The 13,406-nt window shown below is 47.4% G+C and overlaps 1 protein-coding gene across 1 annotated transcript in view; it reads left to right on the top strand.

Annotated features, from left to right (window-relative positions):
* Positions 1–13,406, top strand: part of PTPA (protein phosphatase 2 phosphatase activator) — a 61,273-nt gene that overhangs the window by 25,398 nt on the left and 22,469 nt on the right. The window contains exons 4-8 of the mRNA XM_066580537.1: positions 577–702; positions 1,922–2,039; positions 4,472–4,571; positions 5,872–5,996; positions 8,603–8,703. Coding sequence (XP_066436634.1) covers positions 577–702; positions 1,922–2,039; positions 4,472–4,571; positions 5,872–5,996; positions 8,603–8,703 — 570 coding nt within the window. The remainder of the gene's footprint in view (positions 1–576; positions 703–1,921; positions 2,040–4,471; positions 4,572–5,871; positions 5,997–8,602; positions 8,704–13,406) is intronic.

Raw genomic sequence — 13,406 nt, 5'->3', positions numbered from 1 at the left:
AAAATGTCAAATTCACAACCACCAAAGAACCTCACGGCCCCTAACTAGTCAACGGACAATATTTCACTGCGTGTAAACGCTTCCAACGATTTGCTCAGTGATAGTGAAAGTGCACAAACAGTTGTTCTATACCCCCAACCCCCCCCCCCCAAAAAAAAAAAAATTAAAACTTTGTATGTATGACACTATAGAGTGTAAAGTAACATTTGCCCTTTATTTGACCAATCAAGCAAAACTCTGCGTGTGTGTGTACCCGTCTTCTAGCCCAGGGCAGTCCCTCAGGATGGGTGCAGCGCGGGAGAAGTCCTGGGGACAGGAGTGATAGCGGAGAGGATGATTGCTGTCTGCTTAGAGCTGAAGTGTCCGCAGTCGGGGGCGCTCACACTTAGGGGATTTGGTAGATAATCCGCACCAAACCCGCTACTTGTTAACGCTCCCATAAAGCAAACCTCAAGGGAGGCGCGGATGTCTTACCACGCACCATCGTAGGACACTTGCTGTTCTTGTACGCGGCTCGGGTTGTTGATCGTCATCCTAGGGCTGCCATCGCTCAGTATTTGTTTGTTACCCACACAGGTGATCGAGAAGCTGATGGTCTTACTGGACACCTTAGATCGCTGGATCGATGAAACGCCCCCTGTAGACCAACCATCTCGTTTCGGCAACAAGGCATTTCGGACCTGGTACTCCAAGCTGGATCAGGTGGGAACCGCAATAGGCATTCATGAGCAGTTACTATTGTATATGCAGCCACATGGAGGCGCTATCAAGCGATTACATATTGGGCTACTAAAAAGGGAATAGTCTAAGTACCCCCTATTAATAGCAGGGGAGCACATTGTGCCAATCGGCACTACCCGACATCTTATAGAAGACGGCTGGGCAGGAAGCTATAGGTCATATTTATAGAGCCCCCCAAATAGTCTGCCGGTCTGATCCCGGACCATGTGGATCTATAGTTCCTGATTTGGTCTTGTACAGCCCAGCATGGTATGGAAACAACGGAGGGCGTGAAGACTTAATTCACATTTTTAATTGCAGCGTGGGGTGGTTGCAGCATTCCCTCCTCCCCCCTCATTATATACATAGTGCTCACAGCGAAAGGCAGAAAGCATTTCTATAATGCCCACGCCAGCCGCTATACATTGCAGTCAGAAACCCAGCAACCGGGTTCACCTTGCCGTGTACTGTGTACATGCTATACATGCACCATGGTACATATATGTGCTAGTGACCCCTAACCTTCTAAGGGGTTTTGTCATTGTATTCGCACGTATTGTACACATCAGCGTTGTATATAGTCGCACTTGTATATGGACTCTGATTCTGTGTAGAAATTGCCACTTTATCGGTGCCATGCTTTGGGCAATGATGCAGATAAGGGAGATGGAATGATACCTCTGCAGCGCCACCTATTGGATGGGAGCATTCCTTCAAATCAAAGGGTCAGGCATTGATTGGAAGGAATGCTGCCATCCAATAGGCGGCGCTGTAGAGGTATTGTCCATCTCCCTTATTTGCATATTACCCAGAAGAGCATGGATGGCCTTATAAGTCTCCTCACTCACCTTCTTGGTGCTCTCCCTAAGGAGTGATGTTACCCTTCCCGACTTGGGCAATAATGAAATGGGTTCCCACGCCAAAATCAAAATCTCCACCCCACCTAACCCTGGGACAAGAGAACATACGTTTTTTTTTCCCGTCCTATGGGCTGATTCCCCTTTGTGTCCCTTGTAATTGACTGGCCCCTACAACACCTATGGGGAATGTAGTTGGGGTCTCCGTCATTGCTGACTCTAGTGTTATCGCTCACCGGACCCCTGAACCCATCTTCTTACCCATTGTAGCGAGCTGATGGTATAGCATTTTCCTCCGTAAGACATGAGCGCACACAAATCTAAAACCTGAGTCTTCTTCTTAGGAAGCCGAGAATCTCGTTTCCACCGTTATCCCCCCCCATCTGAGCGCGGCGGTGCCCGAGGTGGCCGTATATCTGAAGGAATCTGTGGGGAACTCGACCCGGATCGACTACGGCACAGGTAAGCAGTTGTGTAATGCCCCCATAAAACATCATTATGAATGAAAATGAAGCTCGCATTGTCATTTTACATACATTCCTATTCCCTTTACACTCGGTAAGACCGAGCGAGCGTTTATGCAAATGAGTATCTGTAAAACACGATCATCATTCACCAGCGTTGTCACTAAACAAAACCAGAACGATGCCCGTGGCACAGCACAATAGTAGAGACTCGGAGACGGAAAAAAAAACTCGCTTGCTATTCCGCTCTGCGCCACTAGGGTGCCCTGTTGCTGCAGCCGTGCCGCGTGCTCGATGCCTGCAGTGGTTTTCGCAGCACTCTAGCCCACTTCTTCCTGTGCTGTCATTTTTTTTCCCCCTCTCCCTTACATCATTTCTTGTTCTCTGTTAGTCACTCTAAAACGGTTTGTGTCTTGTAACTCCATGGGATGACAGCATCAGTCGCACGTGTTCCAGGGGTTGCTGGTAGACATGCGAGATGTGCGAGCAGCATGGCGCACTTCTCCCGTGCCGTAGCAAATAAGTCGTTCAGCCGCTTCAGTCGCCTCTGGAGCGATTTGCACATTTTTCCTCTGCTTCTTTTTACTTTTAACCCTTCGGCGGTACGGTGGAACTAAAAGTCTAAGCAAGCCTTTGACACGCCATGCGCTGCTTCCTCCATCCCAACGCAACGGCATTTACTCCATTTACCGGCGTGATTGGGAAAAGGTAGCTGGATAGGAATATATGGAACCCGGCAGGAAGTTGGCGGTCGTATGCTCAAAGTGGCACTGGTGGCTGGGAAGGGGTTAAAAGGCATAAAAAGGTACTATTTGAGGCATAGGAACTGGAAGCTTTGGGAGGGGGCAGAAATGGGAAGGAAGTTTGGGAGGCAGGAAAGGTTGCAGATGAGCGAGGTGACCTATAGCAGCAGTCTATATACAATATGGCGGCTAGGAAACGACGCTGCGAGAGTCGATGCAAATCTACTACTGGCGACCGCACCTTAGTGGGGTTTTGGCTTATATAGTCAGGCGGCCTGAGACTCTGTTCACATTAGGCCTCTTTATATATTGGGTGCATCTTGGCTCTTTCGTGCGCCCTCAGTGAAATCTATCCCAGCTAGGAACTAGCGTAGATTTCGGGTATTATTTACGCCATTTTCTGGTGTAAATTATACATAAATGTGTTGGTCTGGGGCGGCCTTGTCCTCTCCCTACAAGCCACACCCCCTTTTTCGGAAAGTAGCACAGAGTAGCGTATCTCTCAAAAAGTTTCAAAGTTTTTGCGTAAGCAGGACTTGCGCCAAATTTTACGACTTTTTTATTCCACTAAAGCAATGATAAATCTCCCCTATTGGGGTTACAGGGTGTCCACTCAAAAAATGTATAGTGAGGGGTGTGCATTCCTGTTTTTACATGGGAACCTGTGGGTGACACATTCTAGTTGTACATCGTATACAGCGCAAAGTCCTCCCAACGTATATATTCAATGGAGGCTTAAAGGGAACCTGTCTAGAGCACCACAAACTAACTTGCGGTGCTGTTAGGGCAGGGGACAGGGAGCTGGTGATGTATTTTTCATACTCGCCCGCTTCCTGGTTCCTGCAAAGCCCGACGGTGAAATCCACGCACCGGCCGAAAATCTGAGTCTTTTTAAAGTCCCGCATGCGCTCTTTATCGGCTCCCTGTCACCTCGTGTAATGGCACCATAAGTACGTTTATGGTGCTATAGGCAGATGACAGGTTCCCTTTAAACAAAGCCTAAGGCTAACTTCAAACCAGCGAGATATGGGGCTGTGAATCCCCCCCCCCCCCCAATATCCCGCTCCCCACCATGTAAAATACCAAGGGATGCGAGACGTTTTCATGGGAAAACAGCTTCGTGTCACTTCGGGGATGAAGGGATCGCGGAGTTTCTTCCATTGCTTTCAATGGGGCTGCAGTGCGAGATCACGCAGCCAGATGGAACATGCCGCGATTTTATCGCCCTCTAAAGAGCGAATGTAACGATAGATGTTCCATGTAAACACATGGCCTACAACGTCACCCATAGGCTCCCACGTTTTAAAATATGCACGCCTTTTGTATTGGATAGTGCTGCAGACTAGTCTCTTCCATACAGGTGAAGAAAAGGTATACTAGTCCAACGAAGAGCAAAAGGACATTTTGGGTGAGGTGGATACATTTGACGTAAATGCTGGGCAACGCCAGGTGTAAGAAATGATCCATGGTCTCCAAATAAACATGGCGGCCGCGGCAATGACGTTCCGTTCCTTCACCGTTTATGTGATTTCAAAGATCTGCAACTTTGTGCAAACATGGCGATCTCCAATCTGCAGCTTTCCAGTTCTTATGCAACTACAACTCCCAGCATGCACGTTGGGATTAGTACCTTTGCGAGTTCAAGTTGACAGGCCACAGCTCTAACGCGTTCTGTCTCTTTCCTTAGGACATGAAGCTGCCTTTGCTGCTTTCCTGTTTTGCCTGTGTAAGATCAGGGTTCTGCAGGTGGACGACCAACTCGCCATCGTCTTCAAGGTCTTTGATCGGTAAGAGGCTGGCAGTGAGGGTATCCGAGCCTGTCTTATAGGCCTGCTTACCTTATACAGTGACTAGTGGGCAAAGTTTAGGCAGTACCTGGCCCATCAGTGCCTACAGTCCCCTGGTGGTTGTTATGTGGGATTCCCCCATGTATCCCCTTATCTTTTGGGGATTCAGGTTGTACAGTATGAATTCTTCATATACATTTTCTTGCCCTGGTTTTAGAATAGTTCGATTATAAGCTCTGAGGTGAGAATTGGAAGACTTTTAAAAACTTCCAAATGGAGTGAAATGGTGAGAAAACTCACAACTGCACCATTTTGGGAGATTATTTTTACTAAATTGCATGTTGTTTTTTAAAAAACCTTTTAGAGATTGATTTCTACTAGAGATGAGCGAACGTACTCGTTTTGAATAATTACTCGATCGAGCACCGCGATTTTGGAGTACTTCAGTACTCGGGTGAAAAGATTCGGGGGGCGGGGGAGGCGTGGCGGCGCGGGGGGTAGCAGCGGGGAACAGGGGGGAGCCCTCTCTCTCTCCCTCTCCCCCCCCACTCCCCGCTGCAACCCCCCACTCACCCACGGCGCCCCCCGAATCTTTTCGCCCGAGTACGGAAGTACTCGAAAATCGCGGTACTCGGGCGAAAAAGGGGCGCGGCCGAGTACGCTCGCTCATCTCTAATTTCTACCAATTTTTTTTACATTTTTTACATTTTTTTTATTTTAGATGCGACAACTGGGAAAAGTTATATTTTATTAACTTAGAAAAATACAAAAAAATCTTTGCTTTACTTATTTTTCCTTTTTTTCTTTAGTCCCCATAGAGGACTTGAACTTGCGATTGTTTGTTTGTTTATACAGTAAAATGCAATAGTAATACTATGGTCCCCAATAGGCAAACAATCATGGCAGCTCTGGGGGCTTTTAGAAGGCCCCAAGCTGCCATGACACCCGGATTGGGGGCCATTTGGGACATTTAAATCTCGATAGATTTAAATGCCAGTATCAGAACTGACAGCGTAATTTAAGGGGTTCTCTCCAATCTTAGCGGTTGCTGGTGGCTGTCGGCTGTGTATGGAGCGGTTTCAGCTCCCTGATCCACTTCGTACACGGCATATGCTGTGGTTGGCTATAAACTGGGTACATGCAGTTAGGACTTACATGTATGATGGGAAAGGGTTAATCATGTGCGGTAGGAAGGTAGGATGGCCGTGTTCTCACCAGCGGCGTTGATTTGTAGGACTTGTGATGGTGGACATGATGCATTATGGTAACGACCTTCTCTCCATCCTCCGTGTCTCCACAGTTACCTTGAGGTCATGAGGAAACTCCAGAAGACGTACCGGATGGAGCCTGCCGGCAGCCAAGGGGTCTGGGGCCTGGACGACTTCCAGTTTCTGCCTTTTATATGGGGCAGCGCACAGCTTGTAGGTAAAAAGTTCATCCTTGTAGGACAGTTGTTGTTGTTTCTACATGACTTGTTCTCCTCGGGACGATCAGGACGCGGCGCCGCTTGTAGATCCGTACATCACTGCCTGTTCATGGACCAAGTTATCCCACACATACGTGATGTCTCGCATAGACATGGCTCCCACATTCACATTGGTGTTGCCTTGTACGTCCCGGTGTACATGTAAAATGTATCCACAGGTTCCCATCACCTGACGAAGGCCAAAAAAAGTGACGTCCATTGAAACTTTTTTTTTTTTTTAACTATTAACCATTTCAGGACCATCTGCTGTAAATGTTCGTCCAGATTTGTGTGCCAAGAACTGACATATTTACATCTATTCTTCTGCTACTGATTGCGTCCCCCAACTGCAACCCCCAAAAATCCCAATCTTACGAACAACCTCTGGTCCTGGTGACATCCCGGGGACCTCATCAGTCCCAATCCTGTGATCACCCCATTGATAACCAATCTTGGAGCGCTCAGGATTGATTGGTTGTAGCAGCTATTCCGAGGTTCTACAAGGGAGAGAAGCTGTTACTTGGTGGACATGAGTGAAATGAATTAGTGTTTTGCTTTTAACCTCTTCCTGCTTGCCTCATATAAATTAGTGGTAATGGCACGCTGCTCGCTAATTTACGTGCTGTGTTTGCTTCTGTGCACAGTAACATGGGGTGGTTCAAACTGCGCCAGAAAACTGTCAAATATGCTTTGGCCCATATTTATTATGTGTTTAAGACACTTTGGGACGCTTTCTTTTGCTGTGTCTGACAAAGGGGCATTCCTTTGTTTAAAAAAAAAAAGTGTATGTCCTAAATTGCGCCAGAATTTGCGACAAATTGTGCCAAAGCTTTATCCTGATTTTGGCGTAAACTAAGCCAACTGAAAGGTGGTCTAAACATGGACTAGTCACTCTTAATATTCAACAAATGTATCCTTCAGCAGAACTACCATGATACATCTGGTACATTGTAAGTTTGCACTGACTAATTTTTATACAGTCTTAACCCTTTCCAATCCAATTTGTATCCTGGTTTTCCTAGGGGGCTTACTCTTTTTCTGCCATTATACAATGGCGCTATCTGCTGGCTAAAGCCAGTACTGCATGAGGTGACACGTTGGATAGGCTCCGACAGCAGAGAGGCTGGCAATATACAGTAAGAGAACCCCGACGGATGTCTTCCAACATCGGAGCTGTACAGCCTTAAATCATAATGTCTTTAGAGGTCAGTCAGAGGATTGGAAAGGGTTAATAAGCCCCATTCTCTCCAATTTTAAAGAATTAGTATGCACTATATGCCCTTAATCTAGTTGGGTAGACTAAGAAATAGAATTAAAAACCGCATATAGAAGACTCAAAGCACTTGAGGCATAATGTCAAACTTTGTAAGGTGAAGTCCTACCCATTCCTCTGTAGCTCCAACAATCCGTGAGGTGGTCTCGTGACTCCATGCCCACCTGTTTTTGGGGCTTCCTATGACATCCCATTGTGACATCATTCAGAGGTGTGCACACCGCATCACTAGTAACATCATGTTCATTGCCTGACCGGATGTACAGCGCATGCGCCCTACCTTCTCCCCTTATGCTTTTATCCCAATGTATTGCGCATGTGTGCAACCAGTTTGGGTGTAGTGGGAGGGGTTACAAAGTGAGTGGGACAGTGTGCTGGGGCATTTAGCATTGGCGCCTGTTGAAGTTACGCAGCTGGACAATAACCGATTGGGCATGCAGCAGTGATAACTTTACTTTAAAGCAATCTTCCAGTTTTGGAACAAATGGCTTTCCGGGGTTCAGAAGGTGGAGGAAGAACATTAACTTGGTTCATTTTATTGCCATCCTTCAATTATGCCCGTTCTGGATCCTGCCTTTTGGCTGCCAAGATGGCCACCGCCATCTTTGGACTACATAATAGTCCATAGTGCATTAGTAGTGTTAGGACTACCAATGCACTAAGATTGGCCAGCGCTGTTCACATGATGGGTGCTGGCCAATCACAGAGCAGGACAGAATTAGAAAACTGCTTTAAAAAGCACCAGGAATGTTGCAGAACTGAACGACGGCCGACGTAATTAACAGGTGATGTAACCCCTTCGCCGTGTCCCAAAACTGGAGGGTCCATTTAAGTATTGTGGATAGTAACAACATGTTAAAGGGGCTTTCTCATTACCTAAAATTGCTTCACAGCCGCTCTGTACTTCCTGATTGCTGTGGACAAGGACATGTGACTGCTGCAGCCAATCATTGGTCACAGTAGTGGCATTCTATAGCCAGTGATTGGCTGCAGCAGTCACATGTCCTGTCCGCAGCAACCAGGAAGTACAGAGCGGCTGTGAAGCAAGTTTAAGTCACGGGAAAACCCCTTTGTGTGTAACCAACTACGCTATTCTATACAAAGGCATCCTTTTAAAAAACTTTTACTGGACAGCATAACTTTTTTCTTGACGCGGGAGTCTATGTAGCAGTGCGTATACGTCATAGGAGTCCTCCTCACCTTCAGTGTGAATGCCCTCTTACTGTATGCCAGCTTACCAGTACAACCCTGATTCGGAGGACGGTGTTTAACATGTTTTCACTGTTTCTGCAGATCATTCCACCCTGGAGCCCCGGCATTTCGTGGACGAGAAGGTGGTGAATGAAAATCACAAGGATTATATGTTTCTGGAGTGCATCTTATTTATTACACAGGTGAGATGTCTTAGTCACTGCTCACCTGAAGCACATGGTAGGAATGGCTGTAGATGCCCACCTTTCTCCTAAGACCCTATTACATGGCCTGATTATAATGGATATTCATCCGCCCAATCATCGGGGTGTGTGAAAGGGAGAACGATCAGCCGATGAACGCTCGTTGATTTTCAGCAAGCATCAACAGGCTACTGATCGGCTGTATATGTACCTGTGTCAATGGGAAGATGTACAGCCGGCCTACGTGAAAGAACAAGCTTTGCAATGCTCATTCAGTCCTATAAGCGATTCTCCGGTAAAAGGGTGCCAATCAGCTTGCTTGTTGTTTGGCACTTCTTTTATATGGACCGACTTCTCAGTCCAATGTAATAACCATTCGCTGTGCCAGTTAAGACTTGAAGATCTGAGTAATCTGATTGGTTGCTGCAGATGTACAGCGCGGTGTGTCTATGGGAACCAGCCTATTACAAAATAGGATTGGCATAGAGATGACAGCTAAGAAGGGTGAAGTCGCTTGGCAGCAGTCAGTCCCTGCCAGTCCCCAATTCCTTTTGGGCAGTCAGTTTGGATATTATGCCAGATCTGAATCGCTGTTACTGCATTCTGCCTTCATATAACAGGCAGTCGTTCGGTTATGAATGTCTACCTATTTACTGTGAATGGAGCCGGAGTGTGCCGGAGATCGATCCAGCCCGCCCGCCTCCATTCACAGAATGGCTGCTTGACGCTAGATCGATAGTTGGGCGGTAGTCCGTGGGAGTGCTGCAGGGCGCGTGTGTGTCCGACAGTGTAACAGTACCTTAAGGAATAAAGATGGCAAACACGAGGGTGATGAAGTCGCCCACCAACACCTCATTGTGAAGCAGTATTGCAAACACCCACCTAGTCTATATCCTCCAAGAAGGACTATTATAGACTCTCCAGCGCGGGCAGATGTGAAGCTGCACTTATAGTGATTGGTGCTGCCCCCTTCAAGAGCATGAACCATAATAAAGAAGGTGAGCAATACGCTGAGCCCATTGATTCGCTGCAGTGACTATCTATTTAGCTGGCCTATGATCACACTACCTAGAAGAGAGCGAAGTCCAAGGTACCAAAGTGGTGAGGACCAGAGTAGCCGGGAGAGTGAAAGAAGTGAGTATAGACTCAGTTATCATTTTATAACCAATCACTGAGTGTATAGTAAACGTTTCAGTCCCTGGGCAAGCCCTTTAAATGTCACCTGTCCAGTTCTCGGCTGCAGTTATCATCATTGACCATTATTCACATGGCACCAACATACAGCGCGGTGCTGAGAATGCATGTTCACTCTCATTTGCTCCTGGGGCGTACAAGCTAATTTCCTTTCTCATAAGCTGACAGAAGAGACCTGAGAGTTTCCCCTCCTTGGATGCCAGCAGTAGAACTACAATGAAAGGAGTAATTCTATCAACTGCGAATACCGTCATTCCCTCTTCCTCCAAGATTGTGGCTAAGAGGAGATTGAATGAAACAACAGTCAAGCATGTTTCTTGCCGCTCAACATTTTAAATACCGGCGCTTGACTGTTTCCATCGGAGCCATAGACTTTTAAAGGGAATCTGTTAGTTCTTATGAGCTTCATAAACTAAATGTACAGGCAGGTAGCTGAGGGGTTAGTCCAGGGATGTGATGCTTACCTTCCCTGCTGTTCCCTCGCTGTCAGCTCCTAAGGTTGTCCATGGCCGCATACATCCCACGCATTACGTGAACACATGCTCCTGGTCCTGTCATCAGCAGTGCAGGTCTATGTGGTCTGCATGACGAGTTCAGCCGCAGCTTTGAGAGCGGACAGCAGGGGACCGGCGGGGAAGGTAAGTGTTTCAAATTCTCAGACTCAGCGCTTTTAGCTCCTGTGACTCCATCACTTTAGTTAATGTTGCTCATAGGAGCTGAAAGTTTCCCTTTAAGGCCCAATGTCAATAGGCGGATCGGATTCCGACCCTGCCTGTGGCCAAGGGCACTGCTTACCCGTCCGAGTGTTCTGCGTGCCTGTCCGGGTCTTATATTTTCTTCACTGCAGATGTGTGATGGAGCGCCAGCCGGCACGCCACCGCACATGCGCAGTGGAAGTTTTTTGTTTTTTTTTCCCTTTAATCTCCTGCTTTCGCGCAGAATCCGAATTGCAGACGGGCCACGGATCGCACAGCTTCCGTTGACTTCAGTGAAAGCCATTACCGCACTGAAATGGAGCATGCTGCTATTTGTTTTCTGGACCTAAAGGTCCGCAAACCAAATCTGCATGCTTTAATTCATGTGCGAACGCCCATGATTCCCTATGGGCGGCTTGATTTGCGGATCTTCCATGTGGGTGACCCGCGCAGATTCCGCAAATCAGATCTGCCCAAGGACATAGGGGGTGCGTTCACACTGAGCTGATTTACTGCAGAAAAGTTCTTAGTATTTAGAGTACTAGTGTTTCTTGTGGCGCAATGGGCCACTTATAACATAATATAATGAATGACATTGTCACATGTAACTCACTGAAGGACCTGTCATGAGGGTTGGAGTTGGTCAAAATATTGAAGGATCTGTGATGACGTCACCGTCATGTGATCAGGGGTGGGAGATGTAACTCACTCACTGGATGAAGGACCTGTGATGACATCCCCGTCATGTGATCAGGGGTGGAGCATGTAACTCACTCACGGACAAGTGGTTGTTAGTACTTTGATTTTACCCCTTCAGTTTGAATTTAATTGAAAGGATGAAATCTTCTGCAGATCCGCAGCAGATCAGTGACGTGTGAACACACCTGAAGGGATCAGCAGGGCAGATGCTTGATTGTCACTCCATTCAAGTTCCGTGGTCTCCCAGCTGGGAGAAACAGGGGATTGTGGGGCAGGGGATAGACGATAAATACTTATGGCCAGAATAGTATATGGCGCTGAGCAGTGATGAGCCAGAGATCATGTGACTATGCCCCAAAAAGTGTGATGTTAATAAGATGATGTATCATAGCACGTGGGCTAATTACATTAGGAGTGGCAAGCGGAATTCAGATGGTGGATATATAATAATCTCACAGGCGTAAGCCAGAGGGGCTTGTCCAGGTCTCGAAAAACTGCTTCTGTTTTGACGAAACAGCGCCACATCTGTCCATGGGCTGTGTCTGCAATTTCTGTTCATCCCCATTCAAGTGAACTGCAGTACCCAACATGGCCATGGAGAGCTGTGGCGCTGTTTCTGGACCTGAACAAGCCCCTTTAAAGCTACTGTGCTGCAATGCAAAATCTATAACTTGGCCCCATATGTTATAATAGCGGGGGATCTAGTAGCCCACCAGGCGCCGGACCATGGAGCAGTTGTCACCACTGCATCCCCTATAGCTACGCCACTGGGCAATACTATAAGAATGAAACTGGTACTCCCATCTTGTAAAGTGATGGCAGATCATTAGGCTTGGCTCACATGGGCGAAGTTTTATTACGGAATACGCGATCGCCGTGGTAGATCGTGGTAAAATGCGAGCGGAAGAAAAATCGCAGCATGCTCTATTTTAGCGCGGAATCTGCGCGGACGGCTCCCATTGAAGTTAATGAACACGAGTCTTCCGTCGACCATATACAATTAACATTGCGTACGATCGGCGGAAACGCTCACAACCTCAAAGGAAAAGCTAAAGGGGAGAAAGCGCTCATTCTTCGGCGCAGGCGATGTGCTGTGCATAGCGTACATCCGTGCGGAAAAACGCGTGCATCCGCGATCTTCTGCAATCCGACTGATCGCAGGTGACCCATTCGTGTGAGCCCGGCCTTGGGATAGGTCATCTCTTTATGACTGAAGGGGAGAGGTGGTGCTGTTCTCCTCTGTTATCAGCCTGACAATGTCCCTCACTCATTTCTTCGCTCGTATAGTACTTGTACAAATGCCAGCTTTCGTTGCAGTGTGTTTTTGGAAGTCCTTGATAGTTGAAGAACAGGCCGGTGTTGTAACGGAACAGCTATGTGCACTGCACCCACATGGGTAAAGGTTAACACATTCATTTCTGATGTCGTAAGACTGCGGGGAACTCCACGGCTTGGGTGCGGCTGCGTGCAACTTCAGATCTTCGTGGACCTGTAAGCTGAGGTGTATTTGTAGTCCTCGCATGCTTGGACTTGTAGTTCCACAACAGTATGGACCGCCCCCAGTTTTCCATCCCCAGCCTATAGCTGAAGCTTGATAGAGGTTTGCATTGTGCTGCTCGCCCCCGGGTGTTATAACCGATGTCATTAAACGCACCTCTCTATGTAATCCGCACTCGGGCTTTGCCTCTAGCAGATCGGAGGGCAGGCTATCCCTACTGAGGTCCGGTAGGGCCGGCCGGCATTGAGGACGTGACTGGCGCGGGCGCCCATGGCAGAGTATTGCAGTGTATGGCAGCTGCAGACCAGCCTGTATTCCCCAATGCTCTAGAATGGAAATTTTCTCTGTGGAGCCGTAGATTTCCATATAAAAGTAAGACTGGGGGGGAAACAGAGCGGTGGCTCTGAGCTTATGTATTCAGGAAAGTATTTAGGAGTTCCTATAGAATATCGGATTTAATCTCACCAAGTTCCATTAATGCTGCCAAATTTGTGCCTTTTTTAAAATATGGTCTTTTTTTTAATTCAGCCCCATTTCATGCTTTTTAATGATGATATTGCAATTCTGTCTCTTGCAGTGTACATGTATGTAGATCCAGGTCATGTAGGCCGCTGAGG

Source organism: Eleutherodactylus coqui, chromosome 10, assembly GCF_035609145.1.
Source record: "Eleutherodactylus coqui strain aEleCoq1 chromosome 10, aEleCoq1.hap1, whole genome shotgun sequence".
Lineage (NCBI taxonomy): Eukaryota > Metazoa > Chordata > Amphibia > Anura > Eleutherodactylidae > Eleutherodactylus > Eleutherodactylus coqui.
This window is presented reverse-complemented; position numbering and strand designations above follow the sequence as displayed.